Genomic DNA, 26,260 nt, shown 5'->3' with positions numbered 1-26,260 from the left:
ATATACTTTTTAGTGACAACAATTTCAACTGTATATGGCAGCACAATATATGTATACATATTATTAAAAATATATTTTAAATTACACAAATAAAGCCTGTAAATTTTTTACTACACTTCCCACTGCGGACTATTAAAACACATGTTTTAAAAAATAACTCTGTAAATAAAACGAATGAACCTAAAAAAGACTTCTGCGCGTCTTATATCACTAGCTAATTAATTTGGTATATAAACCAGATACATAGAATAGAAAAATATAATAGTAGAATATTGCCTGCTTTGTAACTGAATTCTAGGCGCCAAATGACGGAGCACAGATTAAGAAATTGTATAGGTTACGGAACAGATAATAAATACATTTTAGGGCCTATCTAGACTGGAATTTTAATAATTGTGAAAGGCGAATTAAAAATAATTTAAAACCTAATCGTCATCTATCGGCAGTCGCACATCGGAGTCGCAGCATTCTTTTAATATACAACTGATGTAAGGTAAACTGTCAATATCCTAAAACAGCTTCTAAAACTTTGTAAAAAATTTAGATTTGTCAAAAATCGCACGAAAAATAAAATTGCCAAATACTAACCTTATTTTTAAACAAATAAATTTATGTTTACATTAATAAGTGCATAAAACGAAAATATCTCAACAAACAATTCAAAATAGCCATATTTACTTCTTTTTAACCATCAAAGTATACTTACGACAGGCAAGATAAAGGTAAATTAAAATTATTGTATCCCACTTAAGAAACTTACGAAAAATATGTAACTTATTCAATAACTATAGGAAAGTGTTTAAATTAATACATTTTAGGACCTAGCCAACGAAGGCTAGGTATTGAAAATACTGTTTATTGATTTTACCATGACAACAGAAAGATTGTCTTTTTCCATTACCGATAGCCAGGATTACGAAATTAGAATAGAGACAACTAGTCATAGTAGTTTCTATGGAAAATTATGTTTTTTTTTTATATATTTGTAATAAAAATGTCTCTCATCTTAACATTTCCTTATAGGTTTATGTAATGAAACAAACTATAAAGTTCCATTCAAAGGTAACAACACAACAATAATAAGTTTTAAAAATCAGTTGTTTCATGCATGAAGCTCTAAACAAAACTGTTACACTGTTTGATAGTGAAGTTTTGGCCTTGCAGTAGCTTTAATAACCGATGATGTCATTTCATAGTTATTGTTGTAAGCATAGCTGTATATCATCTCACACCATTCAAAGATAAAGCTATAGCAAGAAAAATTATCTACAATTTGTGTAATTGAATTAATTTAACTTTAGATTGTTTTGCTAATCTTTTAGCTATGACTTTTTAAATTTTATAATTTATAAAACATAAATAATTATAATGTTAGCTTTACTAACAAATTAATTCAATATTTATGTTACTAAATAGAAACTAATATTTTTCAGATGATATTACAATTGGTAAGAAGTATTCACACTAGTATAAGTTGGCGTGCTGCTGAGTCTTCTTTATTGGCTACATTGAGGAAGAAAACTGGTTATACAATTGCTAATTGCAAGAAGGCACTTGAAATGCACAATAATGACACTGATAAGGTATATTTTATAATAAATCATATAAATACTTGCAAATATATCTTTATTTCTGTAAATACTTTCATTAAAGAACTAATATTGAATATTAATGTCACACCAATATTAAGTACAATTAAGCTTTTCTTGAAATACTTGCTATCAATACTTTGGATCAGAGTTATTCAAATGGTTTATCTAAAACTTTACAGTATGTAAGGGTGTTGTACTAAGAAAACGTCTTTTTATTCTTCATTTATGATACATATTTTGTTACTTAAAAAAATTTGAAGGTGGGCATAACTGTGAAAGATTTAAACAGACTTTTATGACTAAGAAATTTTTATTATTCCCTCTTTCTTTGTAATTAAACCAATTATACTTTATCTAATAACCTTGTTTCTTGTTTGTATGCATAATTGTAAAACTTTGTTTTTATAATTACAGGCGGAGGCATGGCTAAATGAGCAAGCTCAAGCCATGGGCTGGGCAAAAGCTACAAAATTAGCTGGGAGAAAAGCACTCCAAGGGCTAGTTGCAGTCAAGTTTGACCAAAGCCATGGAGCTTTAGTGGAGCTCAATTGTGAGACAGACTTTGTGGCAAAGAATGAGAAGTTTCAGAAATTGTTGGAAGATGCAACCCTTGCATGTTATAAGTTTTCTCACACTAACCTTCAGGCTAAGGGTCCTGTTACAAAAGTAAGTACCATTTACCACCTTTATCAGAATAATGTTAACTTTAGGTTTAATGTGTAAAAATGTTTACCTAATAACTGTCCATAAAATTAGCAAGATTTCTATCTGCTAGCTTCTAATAAAATAATCCATAATAAAATCCACATACTATATATATAAAAACTATAACTTTCCTTGGTTTCTGTTTCCGATTTCTCAACTACTGTTATGAGGTAAAATGAGTAGGACTGTACGCAGTAACCTCTGATTCTATTGAATGCATTTAGATTTTTTAGATTTATTACGTTGAGTGCGATAGTCTATATATCCGAAAAATAATTTCTTCTTTTTCATTAACTGACTTGCAAAGGAAGTTAACATTACTAAGAGTGCTGCCTCAACAATGTTTTATTTATATATCTCTCTGTCTCTGAAAAGTACTACATGCAATTTATTTCGATAGATTCATGAAGAAGGTATATATCATTTTTGTGCCAAGCCAGTGTGGAGCGTTAGTCACAAGTAGATTTCTGAGTCTGCTACTTGATTCTGGCTTGAGGTGTACATCCTCCATCATCCATCCTATTGTGCACACAGTGAGAAAATACGATGGTCCCAGCTAGTTTTTTTAAATGCATAACGAAACTATTGAAATTTCAGATGGAGTTGGACAGCGAGCAACTTGGCAATATGAATGTTGATGGTAAGAAATTATCTGAAATCCTAGCACTTTTTATTGGATCTGTTGGGGAAAATGCTGTGCTTCGACGCGCTGAGTGCTGGAAAGCCAACAGTAGTGATGTCAAAATATCCGCTTACACCCACCCAGCACCGGCTGTCGCATCTGAATATTCTGCAGGAAAATATGGAGCCCTATTAGCCTATAAGCAACCAAATGATCAAGAAGACATAGGAAGGCAATTGTGTCAACACATTGTCGGTTGTGCACCTTTGAAAATCGGTGACAAGGATAATGACACCCCAGCCAAGAATACTGATGATGAAGTCTGCCTCATTTACCAGGAGTACCTTTTGGATCCTTCATACACGGTCCAAGAGATTCTCGATGAAAACAAAGTTGAAGTTATCGATTACATTAGGTTTTCTTGTGGAGAATCTGAAGAATCTCTACCAGGTGTAGAAAAGCAACCGTTGGATACCGTTCAAACATTACAGTAGATGTAGATATTGTTGGTCTTAATAGATATTTATTTTAAATAAACTCCAAAAAATAAAAAGTCAATATGTTTTTGATTTCCCCTTCCAAAGAAATTTCCTGCAATCTTTCTTCCAGAACATTGCGATTTGATTCGGTTCGAAATTGTAGCCATGATGGTTTAGAACTTCCGGTGCAACAACGAGAAGTGCTAAGGTATTTATTTCTCTAGTCCGGAAAGGGCCTCTTACAGCTGGCCGTAAAAGGCATCCACAAGGGCATACAGGTGTTGACTTGGAGATGGGTGTAACTCTATTTGAAAGGTTTACTCGCTGGAAATTTGAGCCAAGCCGTAACTCCTCCACTGCCCCCGTGAAAGACTGAGTGGCTCTTAGAGCCATCGGCCGCGCTTGATTCTCCATAGTATTTCTAAAGCCAACGGTAGATAATGATTTCTTTGTAACATTCGGACTGTCTTCGGGACTAATTTCGTCAAATTCACATTCTTTATCGGAATTTTCGTCGGTGTACATAATTAAATTTTTATTATAATATAAAACGTATCAAGAAATACTTAATTTTTCGACGGTCAAAGTCATTGTGTCATCAATGACAGTTTTAAAAAGATCGAAATTATACAAATATATACCTTACATACAAAAGTGACGTTTTGTCGTACTGGCCACTTTGATCACAAATATCTCCTCTTTGGTTAGGTTTGGCTCCATTTTTTACAGCTATTCAAGTTTCCATTTCAATTTTTTTCTTTGCACTCTACTATTTATAAAATGGATAACATAAAATACCGCGTCATTTACCAGTACGAGTTCCACCGTGGCACCAGCGCTGCAGAAACGGCTCGAAGGATAAATGATGTTCATGACCATCACTAACCCAGCAAAATAAAGAGATTTCGAATCATTACTGTGATGTCACGATCCTGTATGATTATCGAGAGCGTTCATCGCTGTTTCCAGTCGAAACAGCCGAATCGTTCCAAGCAAAAATTTACTTCAAAAGAGTTACTTGTCAGCATTTGAAAATCTGGCCAGACGACTACGACAGATATTTATTGTCAGCAACTGTAAATCAAGGTGAAAAGCTAGCTGCTAAACAGCCAGCACTAGTCAAACGCTAGACCAGACACTGCACAACAGATTTCTACCAGATTAGAGAAGATACAATGTCTATGACATCCAACGTTCTCCTAGGACCTTGCTCCAACAGATTACCATTTAATTCGACATATGGATTAATTCTTATAATATAAATAATTCAACTCTAATCCAGTCGAAATCGCCTTCAGAGATATTAAAGAGACTTAGTAAAAGGATTATTGAACTACCTACGTATATAAGATGCCAAAATGCATCTATTGTACATACTTCGATTATTTTTATTTTATAAAAAAATATTTTTTATGTAATTACTTTTTGTTGCTTCCGTACAATACGCCAATTTCATATAAGGTTCATAATATAAAAAATACAGCTATCTTTTTATTTTTCTTTTAGAATACTAATAACATAATTGAATGTACTCTTTAAATATGTAAGGTTAGAATAACTTTATTTCTCATATGAATTATGAACAACAATTCGCTTACTGAGAAAACAGATGTAGGTAGGTACGTATATAAAATTTACAAAACAAAAACAGGAACAAAAAATGTAGGTGGACATAATAAACTCGACGGTCAACCAAGCTTTAGATTTATATGTAGGTACATACATTTAAAAAAAGCATCAACAATTACTGATTAGTTATTATTTTCTAGAAGAGCAAGAAATTTGAAAGTTTACTTTGCCAAAACAACATAGGAACCAGCTGTCCACTGAAGTATTTCCGAACCAATTCTAGGGACCTTCAAGAAAAGAGCGTACCAATTCTTATCTATCTATCTATGGTATCACTTCACATCAGGTGAGGTTCCTGCCCGTTTGTCCCCTGTTCTATAAAAAAAAAAGCATTTGGTAATAACTGAATTGTATTTTATGTAATTTTATATATTTTAGTCTGAGTTTGCCCATGCATGTAAATAAAAAAATAAATATTTTTACCACATTTACTAGTGAATATTTACTCCTTGGAATCTGATATGGGTGAGTAATTAAATGATAACCTTCATGGTGTACTAATTCGATGCATCCGTTACTATTGATATTTTTGTTGTGAATTCAAATACCTAATTGTAACTGTCCTTGATAGATGGGCTGCTCAAGCGTATCCATTGTACTGTTGATCTATTTATTGTTATTGCTTAATACTGTATTTACTGTACAGTATAAGGCTATATATTATGTAATGCCGTCGACATGGTCGTTGAAGTCACTAAAGCCTATAAAACGAACTTACGACAATATCATCATGTAGGCGTCATGACGAAAGCGCGTATCCTGGGATTTTCATTGGTCTTTTGGTTGACATTCTCATCCCCCGTATAATTATTGTTACAAACGCATCGCTTTCTCATACAATTTGTATAGTTTGTTTCAAGATTATTTTTTTAACGATTTTCACAAATTTTCAGTAAAATTGGTTCAGTACTTTTTGAGCCAATTCGTTACAACATACTTACATATTAATCTTTCCTCTTTATAATTAGTCACGGTTTTTATATTTAAACTCCTCCGAAATGGCTTGACCGATTTTCATGAAATTTTGTTCTGCGAATTGGACATCTATTTTTCATCCCCCTAAATGTTAACGCTGGTCTACCCCTACATTTTTCTTTTATAGGCAATTTTTTTTATTTTTATGATACAACAAACAAAGATACATACAACCCTTATATGTTAATTAAAAACTTATGATTTGAACCTTTATAAGAGAAAACATCACAGAAAAACATAAAATTTTGATTCCGGAGAACCGTACAGATCTGCTTAGTAAGAACACATTAAGAAGAAATAAAGTTCGAGAGGGCAGCTAGTAATTTATAATAAAATTATTGTCATGCCATCTAAAGTGGGTTGTTTCATGTGCAAACTCGTCTGCTCCTTTAGGAACTGAGCCATACTTCAATTAGGAGTTCTTACGTAATTTTGGTATATTCATATTGCATGTTGCGTGTTTTGGAGGTGTCTAGATTTCGTTACGTTTCAATTGAGTTATGAAATCCGATATCGTTTTGGTTTAGTCATTATGGGTTTAAAATCCGTAACAAACGAAAGTGAACGTGTGACTTCACAAAGTGCGCGTCCAAGCGTATTTCCTGTGACCAGATTTGTGGGATTTTTGCACCAGTCCACACAAAGCTTAGTTGACATGTGGCTGCGTGGAACAAGAAACTGCTAAACAAAAAATCCACATGGATATCTATCAGGTTATATTTTTTTGTTTCTGGCTTATAAAAAATGTGAACCGGTCATTCTAAGTTAATGAGATAAATATTACAACCAAATCCGATGTATATGTCGCAGCCAACTAGCTTAATTAGCTGTTCAATTAACAGCCTAGCCATTTAACTAAACGGTGCCGTTTAACTAATGGCCTGAAAGATATTTAGTCAGTTGATTAAACAGCTTGGCATATGACTTGGATCGGTGACGTTTCATTAGTTGCCTAGACTGGTAATTTAAATTTACTTCCACTTTTTGCTTTTAATTGAACGGCTAATTAAGCAAGTTGGCTGGGACATCTATGTAAGATTTTTTCTTTATTCAAGACATAATAATAAGTTAAATTAATTAATATAAACATGCGGCCCCATAACATCAAACAATAAAACTAAAAACAATGAATTGGCTACGGAAAAGCATATAAAATGCTATGTAAATTTAAAAATTACTACAATATCATAAACTAAGTAGTTAGGTACATACCTACCTATTAAATTGATAATAATTATCTCAACACGCAAGTAATCCTCCTAATATTATAAACGAGAAAGTTTGTATTTTAATGAAACTTTACAATAATATAGCTTATACATCAGTATAACACATAGGCTATAATTTATAAAGATATTGTGTGAGTTGTTCAAAATATCAAGTAAGTAGGGAAAATCTGCCATCTGCGAGCTTTTCTGGCGCCCGCTGCCAGAACCGCTAGAGTTACCGCATATGTAATGTACGAGTATTGGAAATATTTATTTTAAATAGTTAATACCTTTAGTATTAGAAGATAAACCACTCCTTATATGGAATTCGTTATTACAACAAACTCCCAAGCGAAATTAGAGAATTATCACTAAATAAATTCAAAGCCGTTCGTTAAAAGTAAATTAGTCAATAACGCTTTTTATGAATGTGACGAAAACTGAAATGATCCTAATCCTTGGGATTTATTTGCTCCAGTTCAACTTGTATTAAAAACTTGGCGATTGAAAACAGTGGCGGAAAGTTTCTTGCCAGTTCTTCTTGTCCGCTCTACGCCCTTGACTTGCGAACAGTATTACATGTAAATTTACAATTAATTTAATTTTTTTGACGTTCATAAGTGTACTTGTTTACCTATATGAATAAAGATATTTTTGTTTGTTTGTTTATTCATTTTCTACGCCACGCTATTATAAATGAAGTCGCGGGCACCAGCTAGTAAATTTATAAATAACGATCAGGATTATTATGAAACAAACAGATACTTCTCTCGTCGTCGAAACCAAAGCATCTTAATAAGTACATGACTAACTTAACAAACGGAATATCTCAAATAGGGGCCGAGGCGAATTTTAAAACTAATTGCATTTTCTGTAACTAGCACTAACCTAGAAAATATGAAACATTAGTTAACCCAGACTTATTGAAAAAAAGTTTTTAAAAATACATAATTAATATTTTATTATATATACTATTGTAACTGTTCTATACATTTTAATTTATTTCTGCGACCATTTACATAGGATCCTACATATTCATACAGATCCAAACAAACCGAACCCACCCACATATCTGAATTTAATAAGTAATATGATTTTGTCCCATTCGGTGTCGAGACCCTTGGTCCGTGGGGTACTAGCGCGATAAGGCTTTTTAGGGAATTATCAAAAAGGTTAGTCGACATCACAGGAGAACGAAGAGCTGGCAGCTACCTCGCACAAAGAATTAGTCTAGCTATTCAAATGGGGAACGCTGCTAGTATCTTCGGAACCTTGCCTAAAGGGACTCCTTTTAATAATATTTTTTAATTATTAAATTTTAAGGTTAGTTATTAGGTATATTTTTATGTATTATGTTATTTGATTTAATAAATGTAAGTAATAATACAACATTGTGGAATTGGACTTTATATTATTAATATCTCGACTTTCGTTTCGTTCGCAAAGCGTAATAAAAACAAAACAAAAAACAACTCACAAAATCTATCAAGTTTTTATGAAACTTAGCGTAAAGATTAGAAACGTTTCGCGTTAATTATCTTTATATACGAAACTATCTAAAGTTATGCATCGTCTGCTCCAGATATTTGTGATTGTTTACTGTTAATTATAATTACGCTATGATGATCAACCATCAATCGCACGCGACTTTCGCGCGCGTTTTAATTTATTCCCATTTAATAAAAATGCAGTCACTGTGAAACATTTCTCTTGCCAGTGGCGGGTTAGTCTGTGGTTCGCGTACGTAGATTTCGGTCGTCTTGAGATTCGGTTTTAGCGCGAGTGCGTAGGTGATGGACACTTGTGCCTGACCACCAACATGCACATACTGGAAATAGGCGCTGAACAAGTACGGTTATAGTTTTATGTAATGTAAATAAATTTGTGTATTGTGTGAGAACTTATAGTTTGTCGATGTACCAACCAACAGTAGTTTTAATTAAAAAAAATTACAAATGTAATTCTAAGGAATTCTTATTCATTGCCATTTTTTAACTGTATATTAATATTTTATAGGGTGTAAAATGAAATAATGTTATCTTATTTTTTTTCATTTATATATAACTTAAGTCTTCTGTGCGTAAGTCTTCTGGATAGTCTCCTCAACTAAAAGAAAAGCTACAATCGAAATGGCGAAATCGACAAAAATAGATTACCCATAAAAGATAAAACCTCCTAATATTGATCCAAACCGATTACATCACGCTAATCTAATTATAGATAAAATTATTTGTATATATAGGAACAAGTAATACATATTATAATGTACATGGGTACATATTTTTAAAACTTCTATCATCCAGTCACCAGAAAGGATATCCTGAAATCTTATTAATTACGTATATATGTCAAAAGAGAAGTGACTTAAGTGCCCAAATCTTTGTATAGGTATAAGATATAATATAATGATTTGTATTTATGTTTGTAACAAATAGTCTTGAAAATTACTGGACTTAAAAAAATATTAAAAAAAAAGGTTGTGAATCGAAAACAGGCCGCTAGCTGTTAATATAAATTGTATTAGTATTCTAACCGCAAATTCGTGATTTACGATTTTGTTTGAATTCAAATATGTCAATTGTCACGTCCACTCCTTTGTTCTCGGTGCTACCCTATTTGTATTGTTAGTTATAATTAATTATTTAGTCAAATCTAGATATGTCATAAATCGCAAATCTCAACTAAAGATTGCATAGTTCCCAGTTTACCTCATTATTAATGCTAAATCTCGAAATATTATAACTTTAGTTTTTATCTGTTTTTCTCATAAGTTTTTTAAAAAAGCAATACGGCTTTTAATAAAACGTGTTAGTTATAAGTTTGTTACATTCCAGGAATTAATGTACACCGGACATGTAGCACATTTAATTTTTATTGGACATTTAATAAAGAATTTTTGAAATTGAAAAAAAATTGAATTGAATTGTCAACATTCGTGACTCGATATCAATAGACGAATCACGACATTGCTTCTAGACGATTTGGCCGCACCGCACCAATAGACATAATTTATTTAGCAATTACCAAAAGCAAACGCGCAAACGCATTTTATATCTCTCTATTTAATAATACTAAAATATTTATAATAAGATAGATTTGAAGTAGCCCATTAAAGACAATTTCATAAAATACAGTAGTAATAATTTCGTTTATATGTATTTTTAAAAACAAATTTGTATAAACTACCTATTTGAAGTATATTTAAAATGACTATATTTTGTCCATGTATTATTAATATATACAGGATGAGGACAATGTCGTACCAACGAAGGCTGTATTGGACGGCGCAGTCTTCAGGACTGTCCCACGAGATCAAACTACGTTTCTCATATGGAAAATTACGGTATGTACAGACAATATATAAGTTGCATTATCTGTGATGTTTTGTATTTTTACACTGTATTAAAAATGGGATTAACCATTATATAATTTCATAGACAATAAATTTAATGCTGAATTTATGGTCTAAACGTTCATGGCTATTGAGGCAAAAGGTCCAACTTAAATTTAAGTAGTGAAGTTTACCCTTAGGCTCAGTACAGTGGTTAAATTACAGTCAGTGCTCGAAGGTACACTGATTCGTATTGGTCTCGTGCACTTCGATGATACAAGTTCTATTCTTATCACCAACACACCTATATTAATTTAATTGAGTTCATCTTTTTTATTTATTAACTTTCCCCACATATATAATGCTGTCATATTTCCTAAGATATATGACAATTATGGTGAACATAAATGTTACGAAAAAAGGTAGTCTTCTTAGTTAAAAATATTACGTAAATGTATGAAAAGAAATGCTTGTAAGAGTTACGGCCACATTACAATATGGAATCTCTTCCGCTCCTCGTAAAACAATGACGATATGATATAACAGTTAACAAAGACATTACAATCACGCATAATTGTAGTCACGATCACCATCGCTCCCATAATCTTGTGAAATACCACATGTAGGAAGGGACTTTCACCAACTCGGAGTTCTGTGAGAAAAAACAATTTGTTTACAGTCTATTGAGAGAATGGCTTAGTGTAATTTAAAACCTCGTACAACCAATACGGTTTTTTTAGTCGCAGAACAAATTGTTTCCGACGCAAATATCACTTAACTGTAAGGATTAGAGTGAAATCTATAGATATCATCGTTCCATGAAAGCGTATAATAAGAGTTCCGAATTTAATTTTACCTTTATTTAAGTATTGAATGGTAAATTTTTATCTTAATAACCGACGGCATTAGGATAGGTACCCCTTGGTCCATATTTTTAAACTACTATACTAATTTATGGATCATCAACTATTCAGTATTTCATTAATAAATTGTCTATATCGCAAAAAGCATGTACGTTGAAGAAGATCATCGTGATTCGTGATGAAACGGGCTTCTGAGACCCAAAAAGTCGACCGCGTGAGTCAGGCACAGGAGGCTGATCACCTACTTGCCTATTAGAAATAACAAATGATCTTGAATCAGATATAGAAAACTGAGGGCTTTTTTTATGAACGAACTAACATACTTCATGCAAAAAAACAATTGAATACTTTTTCTCTATTATTCATATGTTAATAAATAACTTATATCACTTATTTTGCTATATCCTTTGTGTGAAGTCTTCTCTAGTAACTAGTTATAAATCTATTATATGTATTTAATATTACATATTAGTCTATCGAGTAACAAGTTTCGCTTGAATTGAGATTCAGAACCGTGACAAAGGATCGTTAGCCTCCAGGTCAATGCCCAGGTAGTCTAGTTATACCTAGTTCTAACAATACAACAAAAAATATGTATTGTAATAACACTGTTATATGCTTCTTTTGATATTTATATAAAAACTTTACAAACTCTTGCAAACTCATAAATATTGTATAGTAAAACTAATCCAACTGTTTAAATAATCATCGTAAAAGAGGTCGTTTGATTAGCTGTCAGTGTTTGAGACACACCTTCAATTTTTGTGTCTAAGGCATTCGATGTTTTATTTTACCGTAGGGGCCGTTCAAGTATACCTAAGGAAATTTACTGCAATATATTATACCGACCCCTCGTTTTGTCAACTAAGTAAAGCTCTCAAAAAGAATAGTACTAAAACGTATGAATTCTTTGTAGGAATTATGGAAAATGCATTTTCTTTTCAAGCATAGATGAGAGCAATGTGTGGGTAATATGTAAAAAAAAGTAAATAATTACTGTTGACGTAATCACCAAATAAGAAAATCAAAGAAACCTCCCCCCCCCCCCGTTCTATAAAGCTTACGTAATACAAGTATTAAATGCTCACAAGGAAGAAAAGTCCATCGTCTCTACAGATAAATTATTAATAAAACGCATAACTATTTCGTATATTTCCAGTTTGGACAAAGACGCTATAAAAAAAAACATTTGTTGTCAATGTTTTTTTTTTCTTGAACATCGAACATTTTAGATAATAAATCATCGTATCAAGTAATGTTAAGGAATAATAAGCATTTCATATTTATTTAATGGCAAGTTTTATATTAAGGTGAAAGTAACAAAACCGACAGGGTGCCACACAAATGAAACCGCATCAAATTACAATTTTAAGAATCTTGGAAATTCTAATTCCGACATTACAACTTCTTATTAAGATTTTTAGTACATTTTATTCAGACATTATTATTATTTGTCTAAGTAACTCTCAAATTACTATTTGTTTGATTGATTATAAATTGTTGACAGAAATAACAGTGATTGTTTGTTAAATCTTGCCAACTAGACGAAATACACGCGGGCAATACTGCAGCCGCAAGCCAACATACATTGACATTTAAAAGCATCATTCGGGGATTTTGAACCCACCGTGTACAAAGTGATATATTTTTTTATACAAAAGAAAATGTTCAAGTACTTTACCCTAAGGCTCAGTGGTTGAATTATAGTCAACGTAAATACACGGATTCGTCTTGTTCTTAGTCGCGTGTACTTAGAGGATTTAAGTTCTATTCTTATCACCAACACTGCTATATTAATTTAATTGAGTTTTCATTTTCATTTATTTATTTATTTTCACCACATAATGTGGTATATCTGTGGTATATGTCACAAAGTATATTTTCTAAGTCATGATAATTATGGATAACAAATGTTAGAAAAAATTATAAATTGAATAAAAATATTACTCTTTAAATTTTAGATTTTACTAGTATCAGATATGCGCTTAACAATGCTTTTTAGTTTTCGTAAATTAGAGAAATGAGACCAAAACATAATGCAGCTAATCAAGGTTAAACTAAATGGTGGAAGATGAATCTTGCAGATCTTAACTTTCATTGCAAATAAATAAATCGGAAAATTAACTTGCAAGAAAATTAGTTGAAAGTACTCATTTGGAAGCGCATTAATTTAGCCTTTCTAAATCATGACTGTGATCGTTATCTCTCTATGGGACTTCTTGAATATAAGCAAATGCACTAGAATTATCTGCAACAGAAAATAATGATTGTTTTGTTTTGGATTAGCCATTCTTACCGCAAATTAGTATAAAATAATACGATTTTCCTAACCAAAATTTTGCGTATACATATACAGTATTTTATTTTCAATGGTGTAATGTAAAAATGTATGGAAATTATTTTTTATAAGATCACTTGACCAACAAAAATCAACGGTTTTCGTTTCATTTTTTATATGTATGTATTCGTTTTCAGTACAGTAATGCTATTATATGAACCAATGTCTTTGTGATTAACGCACATAGCGGTAATGGCGTTCGATACCTATTATAAAAATATAATAATATCGCTTTTGTATTCAAAGTACCTTACCGTTTGTATTGAAATTTATTACCAATGATAAAGAAGTGAGTGTTTGATATTGTTTCAGGAGTTTAAACACAATGTTTACGTGTCAGAATTTTCACGGGTCGCGTAATGAAGATGGTACTAATAATCATTTAAATTTATTACCATGTAAGAGTCCTGTTGAATTTGCAAGTGACATCTAATAAACAAAGTAAAGAGAAAGTATAACACTTAATTAGGCATATAGCAATAAATCGGTTTGCATGCGAGAAGCGCACGCGCAGAACTACTATTATCTCAGCGTGTCTCGCAAGCTGTTATTTGTACATTTTATGTTCTAGGAAACTTTCGTTTTTCCGCATGAAGTGTTACAGATGGATTTTTTGTCTAAACACAATATTTAAACACATCTATAAAACTGCTGAAGCTTGCATAGAATGAGCGATCAATAATACTTCACCTTCTTTATATGATAATACGCAAAAAACTAAGATCTTCTTGTACCTTGATACCTCGGTTTGTAGAAGTATTTCATAAAAACATGAGCCATGTTGGTTTGCGTGCGAATCCCAGCCCAGTAACGTTGAAACTACGTTTCTGTCCTAACTTATATTTCTTTCTATCTGCACATACAGTGAAAAAAAATGATAAGAAGACACACAAAAGATAAGAAACATTACTAAAGAGACTGATACCCTTAACTATGGTCTAAAGCTTAAATGGAGATGGGCATGGCATGTTGTAGTGTATCCATGATCGTCTGACGATCAATGGACAACAAGGGAGACCCGGGAGAGGGAGAGAGAATAATGTAATTAATTTTCTTAAATATATATAATTTTAGGTAAGTTTTTAGGATGAAGTTTAGTTTTTGTAGTTCTCAACCATAAAATTAAATAGATTAAGAGACGTGATTCAGTGCCAAAGTGCGTGGTAGGCCTACTGGATTTTAATTATTATTTCATAATATATAGAAATTTCATAGTAGATAGTTAATAATAACTATGCAATAGCAATCCTAATTAAATTACACTTTTTTTTTAAATCCGCCCACATTAAACATAGATTTAGCATTGCAAGCATTTGAATGGTTGCTTCAATTCCAACGAATAGAAGCAACCATCGTGGCAGCGATTTTTCGAAGTCCTTAATCCTAGGTTTACTAATACAAAACATAGGTCAGTTCAAATACAAAAAAATCTTTTATATTAGCGGGAATGAAACACCACAAGATTCCATAAAATCTATGTATTTATTTGAAATAAATAAAGGTGATAACGAAGCAAGTAGCAACCACTAAGTTGTGATTAACGAAACGTATTTATTACACCAGAATGTTTACGACTTGAAGGCTGGTTTCGAGTACTAACCCGTCCCAAGCATACGGCAAGCTAAGATAAAAGCTAACGGAACAAATGATTCATTCTCGTACACCGCTATGCAGCTCAGCTGACCGCGACGTTGAACGTGTAACTTGGTGCAGCTAAAAAATTGGACCAAAAGATTTATTACGCTGGTATAGAATCCGTCTCACCTATATTTTATTGCTAATTAATAGAAAACGTGCATTTACCGCACAATCAATTTATTTTTATTAACGCCAGATAAAACCAGTACAATATTTATTAAAAATAAATAAATCAGTGACGCTCCATTTTTAGGTTTGAGCCTCAAGATTTCTGTATCTATTTTAAGATCACTTGTCAATCTAATTGGTCATGAGCCTCATGTACCTAAAACACGCGGTCGACGTTTTGGGTCTCAGAATTTCCCGGTTTGCTCACGATTGCTTCGCCGCTCGAGCGATGGGTAAATGCACACATAGAAAGAAATGCCATTGGTGTATAGCCGGGGCTCGAACCTACGCTCATAGGGATGAGACTTGCACACTGAAGCCAGGGCACAATATTCATTAGAAATTTAAATACACAAAGTATTTATGTATTTAATGAAAATAATGACTAAGCAATACAAAAATCCTTAATTAAATAATCAATAACTATAGCTAGTTGTAGTAAGACCTTAGTAGCCTGTAGCCAGAGAAACTTACTTTCTTACGATATTTGCCTTTGCATAAATAAAAAAATTCCTATGAATTTCCGACAATATTTGGCTTAGGTATAAATCTATTAACAAAGTATTTTAACAACATCACAAACAAAAATAATTTTCTCTCATTTAATTTTAACACAAGCTTATCATTATACTATAGATATGGTACTGTGAATAGTTTGAATTGCCTTTTTTACAATAGTTATTACGTTTGTTTTAACAGACCATAACGAATATAATATATTCATAGATGGTAATCAAAGCACGGGGCGCGCAAAACATACAATACTTACCAGCGCAATTTAAAAATGCACGTTACAAATGCCGAAAACTTGTTTGTTTAACAGGACTGTAATCATAGAAAGTAATGTATATACTACAAACAAGATAAAACTTATCAGAATAAATAATAGACTTGACTTATTTATGAAAAGAGAGAAGAGGTAAGTATGCTATGTCGAGTATTAAGAATTAATTCATTATATTTGGTATAATGAATTAATTCTTAATATCAAACAATCAATCATTCGATGTGCATGTGTTTTTAAGTGGTATTTAATAATTTCCATGCAAAAACATATTTTAAATTATATTATTGTTACTACTTAGTGGTATATTAATTCACACATATTAAAGAAGTATTCCGAACCAATTCCACTATTAGTTCTCCAAAAGAGCGTACCGATACTTAAAGAGGCGGCAACGCACTCGCCAACTGTCTGGCGTTGAGAGTATCCAGGCAGTGGTACTACTTAACATCAGATGAGCCTCCTATTGCCACCTGTGCTATAAAAAACTTTATAAATATTTTCAATGAATACAAAAATATTTATGTTTCAGGAGTCGTCCACAGAAATGCTACCACGGACTCAATTCGGCACATTCTACGACACAGATGCTTATTTAGTATATTCAGCGTCTTTACCCGGCCAGCCAGCGGGTCCGGATGTTATTGTAAGTATTTTCAAAAAGTTAAGAAGTAGTAGATTGGTATTCCGGCCATCAAGACACCAATCCAAAATTAGTTGTCGAACTAAGGTGATATGTTGAACTTAGGGTTTGAACGAATTTATATGAATGTTCATAGGCCATAAAATAAAATACGTTTATTATGGAACATAAGATAGACATTTATCACTTATTCCTCGTCATTAAATTTGAACCTGTAGGCATCCCTACTCATCGGCAAAGAAGACAAAGGGAGTAGGCCGAGAGAAAAAGCCGGCGTAAAATCTCTCGGTACACTTTTAAAAATAGCCATAGCGTAAGTTAATGTCATTTCCATATTCGTCAAGCCCCTGGTGTGTTCGAGGATCACACAAAGAAATTCCGACGCATATGAAATATCCTTACCTAATTAGGTTGGTTAAAAATTGCAAAGTAAAATTTTCCACGTCTCATAAAAACGATAGAATGAAACAACGGATTTCGTAAATCAATTGTCTGACGTTAATTACTTGTCAATTTATTGCAGTAGTTTCTAACAATACGAATAAAATACGGTATGAATGCAAGTATATGTACATTAATAAAAAGGCACAATATATTGTGGTCTTCTGATTAGTTTAAAGTATTGTACACTATTACGTGATGTTTAAAGTATTGTACATATTACAGTGTTTATTGGTATAAAATCAGAGCAGTGTTGGCCTTGTGACTTCAGCGTGCGACTTTCGTTCGCACCGGCTATGCACCAATGAATTTTCTTTGAAGGAAACATGGTGAGGAAGCCGGCTTGCCTTACACCGGAAAAGTCGACAGCGTGTTTTAGGCACTGGAGGCTGATCACCTACTTGCCTATTAGATTGACAAATAATCATGAAATAAACATCTGAGGCCCAGAACTAAAAAAGGTCGTAGCGTCGCTGATTTAGTTTAAGACAGGATAACGTAATGTTACAGTGTTAACCTTCGAAATATTGTTTGATCTTCGAAGTGTTTGGTATAAAATCAATCGTTCAATATTTTTTGGTTTTAATTTAATTTTTGTTCCAGCGCCGTGAAATAAAAGAAAATGGTAGCGGTGAATGCGCTGAGCGTCATATTCACGCATGGGCCGGCGAGCGAGGGGGTCCGGGGACTCTGGCTTTACGACGCGCAACGCAACTCGCTTCTCACGTTGGGGCACCTGTGGTCATACATAGAGAGACAGCTACTAAAGAATCACCGAGACTACTGTCCTACTTTCGTGATGGGATTAGGCAAGTATTATTAATTAATTTAACCAACTTAAAAGATTTTCCTGACAGGACATTATGGCATGGAGTAGCTTGGTTGATTGGTAATCGTTATATTCTGTAGATAGGTTAGCATATAGTATACTGGTCCTCCCCCCCATGTATAAAACCTAACTCTTGTCTATTTCTCTCTGAGTTATTCCATTGATTATCGACTTATCAACAGTACTTACAATTTTATTATCTAATCAGAATCAGAAATCTTCCTATAAGAAGCGTGTGATTCTCATAATTTATACATTTCTATTATTCCAGGATCCTTTGCAGTGGTTCAAACCTCAACGGGGGTAGTCGATTGTATAGAGTGTCTGGGCGCAGACCTGTGCTTCTACAACTAGAACCGGTGTCATGGTCTCATCTTGCCTCTGATGGAGTATTTGTTCTCGACACATCAGCTCTCGTTGTTCTGTGGTTGGGTCGAGCTGCTAATCTTATTGAAAAAATTTTTGGTGCTAAGGTAAATTCTGGATCAGCCAGTTATTTTAATGACGAGATTAAAAAGGTTCCTGAGTTAAAATATAATAACATTTCTAATCACACTAAGGATAGGAAATAGGAGCAATGTTGTAGGAGAGAGTTTGTATAAAGATATTTTAGATTATGGTAATTAAACCCTATGGTTTATTTGAAGAAGAAGAAAGAATAAAACGTCTCTTACTTTTTTAATAAAGACAGAAGAACAATATAGAAGTATTTCATAGAATTACTTTTCTTAACTTTTTTACAATTTCTAACAGATTGCATATAGAATGGCCCGTGGCGCCGACAAAGGCATGTTGTCCCGTCGTATAACGATCGCTCACGATGGCTACGAGCAAACCCTTCCAGTAGCAGACCGAAATCTTCTAGACTCAGTCTTAGACCTTCGAGCTCGTTCTGTACGTCCAATTGCCCCAACCCTGGATCCACCAAGACCGGCTAGATTGTATAAATCCTCGAAACCAACTAGAGCGTCCCCGGTTGTATTGACACAAAAACCCGCTGCTCGTCTGGAAGAAATCAAGCGCGCTCCGCTGTATAGATCTGACTTAAACGATGATGTAAGTACCTTCACCTCTCAGCCTATACTAGACTAGGCATGTGTTAAAACATTACCAAGATTACTAGGATTACTGAAATTTGTGATAGGACCACATATAGTTGGATTGTTAGGTTCACGAAGATTTACCATTTGTCGTAAAAGATAAATGCAAAACAATACTTCGAGACTTTTTCGCGTATCTTTGTTTCATTATTTATATATTACACAAAAAGGAAAGTCTTTATATGTATTAATGTAATATTTAATTAAACTGAGTGTAACGAGATCATGATAATATTTATTATGATAATTAAAGCAATATATTTAAATTACGAAACCAACACAAAGATAGTACATACAATGCGTATCACCTCGATGTCCGTTAGTCCACAACTGAGCATTTCTTTAGGCAGTTTTTGCCGCGCACGAACGTGCCGAACCCATGCGATTAGGGTCTTTCAAGAATGAGCGTACCCATTCTTAAAAGGTCTGCAACCCATTTAAGAGCCTTCTGGCAATGTGAGTGTCCATGGGCGGTATCACTTAACATCCAGCTAGGAGGCTCACCTAGCTTTTTATATACTTAACTCGATATTTTGAAGTTGTTACAGCAGTGTAGTTTTTAATTACTGCCTGTTATTATTAATTCATTTTAAAAAAATCAGCGTACTTTTCGGAAATAACATGAAGCCATGATCTTTTCACTGTTGTTAACCATTATTCCATGCAAAATCTTGTTACGCGCTGAGACTAATCTAAGATCTTTATACCAAAAGCTATAAGCATATCAATTTTAGCGTGAACGTGAATGAATGTGAGATTGTAAGGCTTTTCACTTTCAATTTCATATCATTAAGTTTAATGGCTTTGGTTAGTAAGGTCTGAGCCTCAGATTTCTGTATCTGTTCTGTGATCATTACTAATTGGCAAGTAGTTAAATCAACCTTCTGTGCCTCACACACACCGTCGACTTTTTGTCGAAGTCATGCCAGTTTTCTCACCATGTTTTCCTTCACCGTACAAGCCAGTGTTAAATGCGAACATAAACAGAAATTCTATCGGTGCACACCTGGAGATCAAATCCCAGGTCAGACTAGTATACTCCTATATTAGCAATACATAAACATATCTTCTATTTCAGGGCATCTACGTAATTGACGCTGGTTCACGAGGAGTATGGGCTTGGGTTGGGTCAAACGCTTCCAAACTTAACCGTGGGGCGCTAGCTGCAGCTCGAGGGTTGGCAAAAGCTCGTAGATACAGTGGCCCGGTGTCAGTGACTGTATCAGGCAGGGAGCCTTTGGAGTTCGCAGCCTTGTTCCATAAGTGGAATTGGAGCGACTCGCGAAGAGATGTGCGGTTGCGATCAGCTCGATCGGCTACAACTAAGTTGGATGCAGTCAACCTTGCAACGAATGCTTGGTTGGCAGCTGAGGTAATAAATAAAATATTACATAATTTTGGGCAGTCTGTACACAAGTTCTTACAAACAGTAGACTGTATAGCGAACCCAAGATTAAAGTGACAATACATTGTATAATAGATAATAAGATTAAAGTATCTTAGCAGAGGATATTTTCAGACTCAGGTCCCAGATGATGGCTCAGGTGCTCTTCGAATGTGGCGGGTTCGACGTGAGGAAGAAATAGACCGAGAACGAAGCGCCTTACAAGAGTTAGAGCGGCCTCAACAAGCCGTTTTCTACGATCGAGACTGTTACATCGCACTATACACCTACCACACGCCAACCGGGGATCAGACAATACTTTATTATTGGATGGTAAGTGTTTCATTGCTAGACCTAGTAACGTCTCTACAAAAGTTTTCTGTTAACTTCCTTTCATTTGTAAATTTATACTTTATTCCAATAATTGTTTACTGTAAAGATTGTTTGTACAATTAATTACAATTATTATAATTCAGTGGGGCTTCAACCGAATCATGGCCATTGATGGTTTTCGTCTGTTTTTTTTAGAGTAATGCTTCAATGTTACCTTCCAGCCAGTGTTTGACGCATGTAGATTTTGGAATTGGCGTAGGAACACGATTCAATATTAAATTTTTGTAAGACACCATACCAAATTTGGAATCATACTGGACGTTGCAGATCAGCACTAGACTCCAGATCCTAACATCAACTTTGTTTCATTCCAGGGTGGCTCTTCGCCAAATGATCTGAGGAATTTGGGTGTTAAAGAAGCCAAAGACCTCTACACAAAGTTAGGGCGTCTTCCTATCCAGGTATTAAGTTTTTAGCAATAAGTGTATAATGTTATTAACATTACTCTAAAAATATTTTCTTTATATTTATAGGCTTGGGTATACCAGGGCAAAGAACCGGCACATTTCCTTCAAATATTCAAAGGACGTATGGTCACATACTGCGGTACTGCCACGAATTACGATCGTGAGTATAAGTTAATGTAAATAAATCAGTATTAAAACGCGTCAATATTAAAAGTTAATCGTTTTTATTAATAAATAAATAAAATAAAATAAAATATAACTTTTTACATCTCCAACCGCTTACTTATCTAATTAAAATTAATACCATCTTATTTTTATTTTTATTATTATTTTTATTAATACACAACTTTTATGTATTACTAGCTGCCTCACAAACTTTGTTTCTCCCTTCTTTTTCTCTATATAAACTTAGGAGTCGTCATAAGTTTTAATTAACAAATAAAAAATTGGGGTTCATCGTAGAAGGGTAAAAATGAAGGGTTGTATTTATTTTTGGAAGATGCATCTTATCTATATATCTTAAACAATTAGGGGGATGAAAAATATATGTTGTCCGATTCGCATACCTAATCGATATGCACTCAAAATTTCACGAAAATCGGTCGAGCCATTTCGGAGGAGTTTAACACGAGAAAAGTAAACATTAGATAAATTTTAGATTTATGGACACGAAAATCTTCTTTACTAATGTATAAAATTATCTTCTATCCCTTTTTTGGTAGAAATAGACAGCAGATGGTAACTGATAGCTTAGGAAAGAGTTGTTTTTGTTAGTGTGATGAAGTCAATATTTAAAAAATAAATAATTCTGTGTAGCAAGTGGGCGTCGCGTGATGCCCCCACCGCGAGCATTAATTCGCGTATCGGGTCAGTACGCACGGGAGGCACGTGGCGTAGAAGTTTGTGCGTCTACGACCTCAAAAGGCGCGTGTTACATAGTGCGAGAAGGGGCTCGGATTTGGGTCTGGTGCGCTGTCACTGCCACTGGTGACGAAAGGGAGGTCGCTAAGAACATGGCGGCGTCGGAACATGTGTTAGTCATGCAAGGTATATCTTAAACTAGATTTTAAACTAAAGATTCAAAGCCGCCCTTAACTGTTTTTTAATCTACTCTCTGTATACAAACGATGATTATTCAAAAACTCATTAACACAATGGAATCACACTTCTAATGATTAAGTATTAAGTGTCCAATTAAAAAAAACACATTTCACAGCTGGTATTTTAAGACACAATTTTATGATTTCGAGAAAGTGAATGAAGAATTATAGTTATAGGACTTATGTCTCCGCACTTAAATTATTTTCTTATAACATTTCTTAGTTAATTACACCGTACTTTTCTTTTAATAATAATATACTCATAAAATTCACTGCTTCAAAACAATTAATATTGATTTTATTATCATTTAAGGCAAAGAAAAACCAGATTTCTGGGCAGCGTTAGGAGATCGACGGCACTTGCTCGTTCCGGCGCCTCTTGAAGAGATGCATCGACCTCTACCGCCTCGTTTGTTCTACGTGGCGGTAGCTTCACCTGGACATTATACATGTAAGAATATTATCCCAATATCCCAATATTGTTTATAATCTGCATTATAAATAGATTGTGTAACTGATCCTAGATTAAAAAATAAATAACTTTGTCAATGAAGATTGTTAAAAATAAAATTGGCGCGTTCTATAGTCTGTGGTTTGTTTATACTCTATAGTTACTTACTTCCTTTTGATGACCTTTGTTAAACTGATTGTTCCTATTGTTATCTCTGTTATATCTAAACAATAAAACTTTTTCGACAAGTAAATTATTATTCAATTACACTCTTAACAAAGATCATACAGTATTTTTATCCGAAACAGACTTTGGCAGATTCTGATAAACTGTTTTATGTATTCTAAACTCATGGTAAAGATAATGAAAATAATTAACAAAAATTTTGTTTTTAATAGTTCAAATTCAACTGAATACATAATCGAACATTTTTGCGGAAAAATAGGAATATTTAAATGTTTTTTTTTTCTTTATGAAATTCCAGTTGAGGAGATAGTGTCATTCAGCCAATACGAGTTGTCGCCTGAAATGTGTTGCATTCTTGATGTACATTGCGCTGTGTATGTGTGGTTAGGCGCACACTGTTGTCTTCGTGCTAAGGATGATTCAAGGAACGTCGCTCTTTCCTATCTTACATTTGGTATGATTGTTTATAATAAAAAATCCTAGCTTTTTGGACAGTTGTTAAATCGATATTTTTATTAAACTCGTTACCTAAAATAAACAAATTTTCAGTTTTTATTTCTTAATTTAAGTTGATCGCCAAGATTATATTTATCTTGTCATATAGGTAGTACTTATTTGATCACAAGGATTTTCAATATTAACTCATAGATATAAAAAAACTGACGGTACATTGTTAAATAATTATTTTTATCTTATTAAGAAAAATTAACACCTGTTTAAGTATTTATCACATTAAGTGATCCCAGTTGAGCGGGGTTATAGTAGCGGTGCCACCCACTCGGATCCGTGCGAGTGTCCTGTTCATTTTTTCTGCTCTCGCATCAGAGTAGGTATTAGGCACCTGATGTCTGTTTACACGAAAAATGTTTTTTTAAACATATTTTCAAACATTCATATGTACTTAATCAAAATTTGCCAAAAAAACTTTTTGGGTTTGGCTATTACTTTGTATCTATTGTTTAAGGCTGATGAGATAAAATAATTTCAGATCCTGCATCACGCGATCCGGATACCCCAATATACGTGCTAAGTCAAGGCCGTGAGCCTCCAAACTTTACTGGATTCTTTCCCCATTGGAAGAGCTCCATGTGGAAGGTCAGTTGCTGCCTATATTAGACCTAAAATGTAACTATAGTATCTTGTATTGTCTTTAAAGGCTAAGAACCTGACTGCGAAAAACTATACCTAAGTTAAATAATAATGATTTAAAAGACGTTTTTAGAGGATTTAAACAGTTTTTACAATTTCTACCTAACTGTATGTTTTAAGTGCTTAGTATACACTCGCTTACCAGTATACATCGTGTTTATTATACATTAGTGGTTTACTATACTATACTAGATTTAACACGAACTTTTATTGTGAACATATCAATACGTCTTAAACATCTAGATCGTATGCACGAATGCTTTTTGCCAGAGTTAACATGTACCGGTTTAAGCTGATGGAACTGAATTTTCATATTAATACCGCGCTATTATTCTTAATTTCAGGCTCACAAGACGTTTAGTGCAATCGTAAGCGCATTAGAGGGTAAAGCAATAGTACGCGGCGGAAACAGTGCCCATCAAAATGGCAACACTGAGAATCAATTTGACCAGCACGAGAAGTATCCTTTGTCGGTATTGCGAGGCCCCAAAGAACATATGCCTTTGGAAATCGATCCACTTACCAAAGAGGTAAACTTTGTTTTGTCATTTTAATGAAAATGAAAATGCGAATTTTGTAATCGTTTTCGACTAAACATGCCCTAAGACGCATTTGAACTGAATTAATGAATTTTGATTTGATTTTGTGGTGTATGAACATAATTCGTGGTCGCAAAAGCTAACTTTGACGAAATGATAAAGATATTTATTAACACTTCGTTACAGTTACTTCGAGTTTGCAATAATACATAACTTTAATCCGTTAAGTGTTTTCTTTAAAAGAACATAATTAAATAAAAAGGAGGGCAACTGGCGGCCTTATCGCTTTCGAGCGATTTCTGCCAGGCAACCACTTCTCAATTTCGACACAGTTATTTCTCTCTTTTATATAGTGAACAACAAATAAATAAATAAAAATATTAAACCAAATTGAATTTTTCAGCTTTATTTGACACACGACGATTTCGTATCAACATTCAATATGCCGTACTGCGAGTTCCGGACTCTGCCAAATTGGAAACAAAAGGAGATGAAGAAATTTGTTGGCTTATTTTAATTATTAAAGCTTGTGAAAATTGTATCGCACTTGCACTATTTATTTAAAAATATAAAATTTTTTAACTTGGAAATTATATGTTAATAATAAGATATAATTATTGTGATCTAAGCTGCTTTAAAATAAAACAAAATATTTTTTAATGTTATTTATTTTTCACAAATGTAGCACTTATTAGCTAGTCATTAATTATTACATGATAAAATTAATAATTATCTTTACAATATACAATTCCTTAAAAGTCCATAAAATATTGGTTTATTTCAAAACATAATATTTACAATATAACTATAGATACATAACATATGCCTACATGATATGGGAGTCGGCCGCGTAGCTAAGGCACGTGGTATTAGTATTGCGAGACACGTACGGACGTATAACGTGCGCGTACGCACCGTGACGACTACGTCACTCATTAAACCCTAATTGATTCCTAACATTTCAAAAATATACGACATACAACCATACACAAGTTACTCCGAAGATGGCTGCGTCGATTCATTATGAGAAAGTTTTGTAGGAACTTACAATAAATTGATAAATACGAGAGCATATGATACCATAAATAAATAAATTACACGTTTTGATAATTGTTCAACATCGACGCAACTATCTAACGACAAACTGGGAGTATTCCTGATACCACCACCGTATGTTAATAAAAATACTCCCAAATTCTGTCATGAACATACATAACTACGATTGATCAATACAATGTATCAGAAAATAAAATGCAAAAATTTTACAATTTCCAAAATTTCTTTGGCAACAAATCGAAAAAAACGG

General features: G+C 33.4%; 3 protein-coding genes across 8 annotated transcripts; 2 read left to right on the top strand and 1 right to left on the bottom strand.

Moving 5' to 3' along the window:
• The first annotated feature begins 370 nt into the window (after window positions 1-370).
• Window positions 371-3,477, top strand: LOC111002409 (elongation factor Ts, mitochondrial). Of its 5 annotated transcripts, XM_022272570.2 has the most exons (5): window positions 564-722; window positions 1,024-1,062; window positions 1,434-1,583; window positions 2,007-2,258; window positions 2,895-3,477. In XM_022272570.2, the coding sequence occupies exons 2-5, from the start codon at window positions 1,033-1,035 to the stop codon at window positions 3,411-3,413; spliced, it is 951 nt and encodes a 316-aa protein (XP_022128262.2). In that variant the 5' UTR covers window positions 564-722; window positions 1,024-1,032; the 3' UTR covers window positions 3,414-3,477. The 5 variants fall into 5 exon arrangements, with proteins under 5 accessions (XP_022128278.2, XP_022128273.2, XP_022128262.2 ...); XM_022272586.2 differs by lacking the exons at window positions 564-722; window positions 1,024-1,062 and adding an exon at window positions 371-488; XM_022272581.2 differs by lacking the exons at window positions 564-722; window positions 1,024-1,062 and adding an exon at window positions 378-493.
• LOC123689598 lies at window positions 3,402-3,974 on the bottom strand. Its single transcript, XM_045630535.1, has one exon. It carries the CDS (start codon window positions 3,921-3,923, stop codon window positions 3,474-3,476), a length of 450 nt encoding a protein of 149 aa, XP_045486491.1. The 5' UTR covers window positions 3,924-3,974; the 3' UTR covers window positions 3,402-3,473.
• A 2,655-nt stretch (window positions 3,975-6,629) lies between these two features.
• Window positions 6,630-25,911, top strand: LOC111003015 (villin-like protein quail). 2 transcript variants are annotated; one of them, XM_022273356.2, is made up of 16 exons: window positions 6,630-6,715; window positions 10,455-10,553; window positions 16,865-16,978; window positions 18,020-18,225; window positions 18,517-18,718; window positions 18,999-19,301; window positions 20,424-20,717; window positions 20,865-21,062; window positions 21,437-21,523; window positions 21,596-21,689; window positions 22,346-22,576; window positions 22,943-23,080; window positions 23,565-23,720; window positions 24,255-24,361; window positions 24,760-24,945; window positions 25,358-25,911. In XM_022273356.2, exons 1-16 carry the CDS (start codon window positions 6,701-6,703, stop codon window positions 25,469-25,471), a joined length of 2,544 nt encoding a protein of 847 aa, XP_022129048.2. In that variant the 5' UTR covers window positions 6,630-6,700; the 3' UTR covers window positions 25,472-25,911. The 2 variants fall into 2 exon arrangements, with proteins under 2 accessions (XP_022129048.2, XP_022129040.2); XM_022273348.2 differs by lacking the exon at window positions 6,630-6,715 and adding an exon at window positions 8,910-9,059.
• The last annotated feature ends 349 nt before the right edge of the window (window positions 25,912-26,260 follow it).

Source organism: Pieris rapae, chromosome 12 (genome assembly GCF_905147795.1).
Source record: "Pieris rapae chromosome 12, ilPieRapa1.1, whole genome shotgun sequence".
In the NCBI taxonomy this organism is placed as follows: Eukaryota; Metazoa; Arthropoda; class Insecta; order Lepidoptera; family Pieridae; genus Pieris; species Pieris rapae.
The sequence above is the reverse complement of the archived record's forward strand: the minus strand, read 5'-3'. Positions and strand labels throughout refer to the sequence as shown.

What these genes read in the sequence shown, in the direction of transcription:
- LOC111002409 (XM_022272570.2), top strand. Translation starts at nt 1,033, where the DNA reads ATGAAACAAACTATAAAGTTCCATTCAAAG. An exon ending in ACAATAATGACACTGATAAG is followed by an intron (nt 1,584 to 2,006) that starts GTATATTTTATA and finishes TTATAATTACAG; the next exon opens with GCGGAGGCATGGCTAAATGA. An exon ending in CTAAGGGTCCTGTTACAAAA is followed by an intron (nt 2,259 to 2,894) that starts GTAAGTACCATT and finishes TTGAAATTTCAG; the next exon opens with ATGGAGTTGGACAGCGAGCA.
- LOC123689598 (XM_045630535.1), bottom strand. Translation starts at nt 3,923, where the DNA reads ATGTACACCGACGAAAATTCCGATAAAGAATGTGAATTTGACGAAATT.
- LOC111003015 (XM_022273348.2), top strand. Translation starts at nt 9,030, where the DNA reads ATGCACATACTGGAAATAGGCGCTGAACAA. An exon ending in AAAAAATTTTTGGTGCTAAG is followed by an intron (nt 18,719 to 18,998) that starts GTAAATTCTGGA and finishes AATTTCTAACAG; the next exon opens with ATTGCATATAGAATGGCCCG. An exon ending in ATGCTTGGTTGGCAGCTGAG is followed by an intron (nt 20,718 to 20,864) that starts GTAATAAATAAA and finishes GGATATTTTCAG; the next exon opens with ACTCAGGTCCCAGATGATGG.